Source organism: Struthio camelus, chromosome 2 (genome assembly GCF_040807025.1).
Source record: "Struthio camelus isolate bStrCam1 chromosome 2, bStrCam1.hap1, whole genome shotgun sequence".
Lineage (NCBI taxonomy): Eukaryota > Metazoa > Chordata > Aves > Struthioniformes > Struthionidae > Struthio > Struthio camelus.
Window position 1 is genome coordinate 52,388,924 of NC_090943.1, and position 6,000 is coordinate 52,394,923.

Below are 6,000 nucleotides of genomic sequence, written 5' to 3' on the forward strand. Positions count from 1 at the left end.
CTTTCTCTTTGCATAAAAAAGGGAAATCTCTCCTTTCTGCCACCCAACATGCTTGTCTTGGGTGTCTCCTTTTATTTTTCTCCCTCTGCTAACCAGAAGGAAATCTTTCAGAGACCCAAGAACATGCAAGTAACACCAAAGACAGCCCTACAGTGTTCCCCGTCCCCATGCTACCATGCCTTCCTCCCCTTTCTCTGGCACTAGTCACAGACTTCCCACCCTGAGAGATACAATTTTACAAAGCAAAATCCCAGTGATGGCAGATGGGCAGCTGCAGAAACACAGACGGTCTGAGAAAACTAAACCATTTCATCAATTAGCACTTTCCCCTAACATGAGCAGAGCCATTGCTTCCAAGGCTCACGATCCTGTCTGGGATGTGTTTCTTTTCTATAAAGCCAGACAAGATGTCATTGGACCAAGGTTCAGTAACACTTTAAACTTGAAAAAGAGATTACATTCATACCAATCAAAACACTTAGCAAGGCCAAGCGTGACACCAGGCAGTCACGTCACAGATTATATCTTCAGTTGCAAACAAAACCTGATGATTTCAATTAATGCAGCTCCGTGAAGAGGAGAAAAACAAGAGAAACAACAAAGCTACCACTAATTCTGTGATGCAAGATCTGGAGGATTTACTTAACCCAAGTATGAGGAGTGAAAATCATCCCAAACATGTGGAAGGTAAAAACAAGGCAATCTCCTAGTCCTCCTGAAAAGGCTCCTTTTGTCATTAAACGATGACAGGGAAGGATGAAGAAACTGGGAGGATATGGGGTTGCAAGGGATTGGAGGAGTATAACTAGCACAGATTTTGTCTGCTTACAAAAGTCTGTCTGTCGATGGAGATCAAGGAATGGCCTTTTTTTAGACTGTATTATGTCTCACATATGCTCTCAAGGAAAGCGTAAACCAGATCTTTTAGCCTCAGTCTGAACTAGCCATTTCCACCAGAGCCTCCTGCTATCGTTTTTGAAAAACGAAATCTAAAATTTAAACATTTTGATTTTATCTTGATGCAGATGAGAAAAAAAAAGACACCAACAACACCACATCAGTGACACCATAACCCAGTACCTGTTAGATGAGCTGTCTCTGTCTCTTAGACAGACTGAGATGAGTTGGAAAGTTGTGATCAACCTGATACAGATTCTCCTTGGAGCAGACACAGGGCTCTCATCTAGATGTAAATAGTGCTTGAAACTTTGTGGGTGAATTGAAAATAAAGACTAAAAACAGTAATTATTGATCACTACTAGAAGGCTAGATGTTTATCAGCAAGGCTGGTAGGACTATCACGTCTTACAAATGCATCGGTAAGAACCTGAAAGGAGAATTTGGACGATAGAGGCACGTCCTGGATTTTGGCCAGGGTCTAGCAGTCTTATTTATGCTTAGATACTTATGTTTAAGTATCTAAGTATTTAGATACTTAAACACAAATCTCCACACAACTGGGTTATCGCATGTAGAAGAAACAGAGGCCACTGGGGAAAGGGAGAAAGGCAGTATTTGCTTTCAGGAAAATAACATTCATAATCTTTGCTCTAGACGAGAAAATAGAGCCTCCTAATAAAACCAGCCCTGTCGGAAAACAAGGAAAAGCATCTGCGGAGGATGGCAGCCCCATCAACGGCAGGAGAGGAGCAGCGCTCACCCCACCACTGCACATGCTCGTGACACGGCCACCGATGCCTGGTGTCAGGGCACCCTACCTGGGCCAGCCAAGGCCAGGGGCTCACCCACCAGGACCAGTACCTTGGAGGGGAAGAGGACAGCTACGCTACCCACATGCTGCTCGATAAGCTCAGCAACGTTTCTCCTTTTTACCATTAAAATAGATGTGTTGTATGAACTATAGTAGTTTTAGTAGGAAACGATTATTATACATTGGTCATCCATTAATGATCTATATTGATCCAATACCGATTCTAGCTATAACAGGTTTGTTTAGAAGTGAAGGAGTACTTTGGCGTTGCAAATTTAATGGATATACTGATTCTGATCATAAAGACAACAGGAGGGGGTCAGGGTGAAAATCAGTTGTGGCATTGCTAAACTACTACTTACAGTACCCAGTCAATATCAGCTGCAGGGTGAGCACACTCTTTGGAGAGAGGATTTTTCAGTCTTTTCAAAGACTTTTTCAGTTAATGAGAGCTGTATGAGTTTACTTGTCATTTCAGTATAGGATTTTTGCTATCCCCCAACCTGAGGAAATAAGTATTCTTACAAAAGCGCGTAACACTTTCTAGTTGCACGGAAGCCTGTATTAGGAATAGAGGACTCCTACTGGATTCGCACAAGAGAAGGTTTTGTTAACTGTATTTTGTCCTCTATGACAGTTCACCTTCAGTCTACCTGATCCAAACTTTCAACCATTTGTTTCAATTTTGCTGTGCATCTCACCACCACTTCTTTTGGGGTCCCTCTGCTCATAGCAATTTACCATGATTTTCACCCTTAGACATGACTTCTGATTTAGTAAGACAGCCCAGAATGGTTGAGAGACTGCAAGTGCTTTGGCCTAGTTTCAGATTATTACCATTTAGAAATTTCTAGGGCAATTTCAAGATGATATATTCCAGATACACAAAGCTAGAACCTGGGACTTCCCAGAATTTAGTGGTAGGACTTCTCCGGGCTGTCCTGCTCTTTTACATCTTCAGTTTGTTACTGTTATTTACTCAGTCCTATCTCTGAAAGTTTAGATCTGAAAAAAAGGGTGTTCATATATGTGCTGTTGTTCATAAAATTTCTGTAGAAAATAAATCTGTGTTCTTGAGTAAAAACAAAATCATAAATCTTACTAGTAACTATTCCACAACAGCTAAACGAGAGGTTTCGGGATTAAAGGTTCTCCCCTGCAATTTTCCCGCTAAAGGCAATAAATCTTGCCATATGATATATTCAGGAAAAGAAACTCTGTAATTTAGTTCTCCTCTGTGACTTGACAGACCGCAGACCATTGGATGTTCAATGCAGGAACATCTGCCTTTGAGGGGCAGAGTAAAGAGATTTAGTCAGGTTGGAGGCGAAGCAGATTAGGAATAGGATTCCTTTTTTCAGATCCAAATCAACAAAAGAATTTAGGTTATCTGATTTCTAGTAGGAATTAATAGAATTTAAGAACTTAAATACCTCTCTGTAGTTATTTGTAAAGAACTAGTCCATTTTTGCACGTCTGTGCTTTATAAAGTAGAACAGGTGCACAGAGTACTAGAGAAGTACTTCCAGGAGATTTAAATGAGAGGCAAATAAAAGCAGAATTCAGTTCTTCAAAAATTAAACCACTACATTTTGCTCTCAAATACAGAAAAGTCTATTGGTCATTTGTAGACACAGTTGTCCCTGACGTGCAAATCAAAGTTGGTTTGCCTGTTCCCAGACAGGTTGCAATGGTCAGTGTTGCCCATTCCCTGAGGGAGCCTTCACAGGAAGCTGCTCGTTAGATTTATTTCCTGGTCTTGAAAGGCGGTTTCTCAGAACTGGGTCTCACAGATAAAGTCTTCCCTTGCTTATTGCTGCAGGAGGTCCTAGTGCAATGCAGATGCACTTGCCTCTCCTGCTGCGCTCCTCTGCGGAGATACTCAGCCAATTAAGTGGAGGGAAGCCGGACAAAAGGCGGCCTTTTCTGGTGTGCCAAAGAGCAGTAGTAATGCCAGTCAGAGGCAAAAAAGCTCCCTTAGAAGCATCAAAAAAGAGCCATAATCTTTACAAAAGATTGTAAAGGGCAAAAAGATTGTCGGGGAAGAACAAATCAAAGCTGAAGCGTAAGAGGATATGGAGGATATTGCCCTTCATCCTTCCCCACAGGTGTCCATAGAAAATACATGTCAGAAAGTGTTAAGCTGCACTGGATGAACATGCTGTCAGCCTGCTAAGCAAGAAGGATCTTGCAAAAGTGATATGGCTGATTGACTGTTTTGCAGTCCAGTTGGTCTGCCCTACCAACTACAGTGTCTTAGGAAATGGCTGCAAAATGAAGAATAGGATTTCTCTCTTCTCGAGTTCTCATCTGTCATTAAAACATGATTTGCAAGCAAAGGGGAGAAGTGAGTTCAGATCTTAACATCTTTGCAAGAAAATATGAACTAGCTGGTAATGTGTGTGTGCACTCATTTGTGCACATGTGAAAGGCAGGCAGAGGACAGCTTTATATATTTATATTTTACAAGAAATATAAGACCAATTAAAAAATCTTATGAAAAATCCAGAGCTGATGAGAACTCCAGGCTGGCTTTGAAAATCTGAGAAGCTTAGATAGATTTAGATCAAGACTGAGTAACTGTCCCAGGATATGAATGCTCTCTAAATCAGGCCTCTGACCCTTACAATAATACTGAGCATTACAAAGCACTTCATCACTGGAACACCTGACTGCTCATTAGCTAATTAATCTTTCAAGGTTTGCTCGTCTCTAATTATAATATATTAGCTTCGCCCATTGATCAATGTCTTTTGCTAGCGCAGAACCTTCATGATATAAGGGCAATAGCATTAGCTGGGCAACGATTTCTGCAAAGACCAGTGACGACTCTTCTCCTTGCCTCCAGTTCAAAACTGGGACATCTATTAAATCACAACAGTTTCAAAGTAAAAATGTCAACCCTCAATTGTCCTATTGAATGGAAATGATTATTTGACTCTGAGTTTTGAGCCTATTTACCAGTTACTCAGGTGCAATTAGAGGTTAAACGTCACAAACTCATTAGAGCATTCAGTAGTGTTTGGTTTTGCCCCTCTTTTTCTATTCTTAGGAACAGCAATAAGTACCTGTCTAAGAATTCAGCATTGATTTTTTTTTCCCTCCTCCCCCAGCATTTGTTGAAAGACTATATTCATCCTAAGCTTCCCCTGGGGCTCAGGCTAGCTTCAAGGGGAAGGGGAAAACGAAGAAAAAAAAAAAACTCAGTGTATGTTACTAGAAGGTTCCCAGTACATCTAACACAGCCCACAGTTTGCTTTCTTGCATAGCTAAAAAGACCCTCTGCTTTGCAAATTTCACATATCTTGTATTGTCACCAGCTCTAATGCTGCATTCCAACAGGTTTTGTTAAAAAGCGAGAAAATGTGCAAGCTTAATTCTTTTCTTATTCTTCTCACTGAAGACTGTTTATAAACAGCTGATTTTGCAGGCATCAGTTATTCCTTTGTGTGCCAGAAAGAGTATGGCAAGACTGAGCATCTGCTCAGTTAAACTTACAGGAATCCCAAGAAAATAAAAAATAAAAAAAAGCTGTGCAAAAATTGGCTAAACATGATCTTTGAAAGGGATGCCAGCAGGTACATTTCATTTAGGGTCAAAAGTACCATTCAGTCATTTCTTTCACGCTATGCTTGACTGTGTTGAGACAAACTTCTACTCACCACGAACAGAAAAAAAAGTAGACACTGATAAACAAGTTTGCTGATAAAGCCAGCAAAGTCATCCAAATATCTTGTGCAAATGCATAGAATACACTGAATTTGCATTCAGTGACATAATATTGGGGCCCTGACTTCTTCAAAGCAGAAGGATCAACACTTAGCTGAAGGGGGCGACTAAGTTACTTCCACTCCACCTTTTGCAACAGCTTTGGAGAAGAGGTTTCAGCCATCTGCCACAGACTTCCTGGTCTCCTCTAATGGTCAGAAATGGAAAAACTTTAAAATATCCGGGCCTGCATTAAATAAAGCTTTCCAAGAAGGGAAACAGAAACAAGCACTGCACATCACAAACACTGACAGTATTTTTTCTGATAGCCTGATCACCTCATTTATTCCAAACAAGTAGTCACGATCATCCTGTTGAGCCCTCTTTCGTTCTCTGCTTCTTTAACCGTCCCTGCGCTGAGACAAATCCGTCTATCACATGCTTTGAACTTTTAAAGCTAATAAGATTGTCATCTTACTCAAAACTCAGTTACAGAGTTTTCATCTAATCAACCTCCTTGCTTCTTCAGTATCTTCATCATCTTTCATTGCAAAGCACTGCTCACAGGGAGGGAGGAAAAC

General features: G+C 40.8%; 1 protein-coding gene across 1 annotated transcript in view; it reads left to right on the forward strand.

Moving 5' to 3' along the window:
* The window catches only part of TMC2 (transmembrane channel like 2), a 38,839-nt gene extending 37,031 nt beyond the window's left edge, over positions 1 to 1,808 (forward strand). The window contains exons 19-20 of the mRNA XM_009687952.2: positions 567 to 687; positions 1,555 to 1,808. Coding sequence (XP_009686247.2) covers positions 567 to 687; positions 1,555 to 1,808 — 375 coding nt within the window. The remainder of the gene's footprint in view (positions 1 to 566; positions 688 to 1,554) is intronic.
* Positions 1,809 to 6,000: the final 4,192 nt, after the last annotated feature.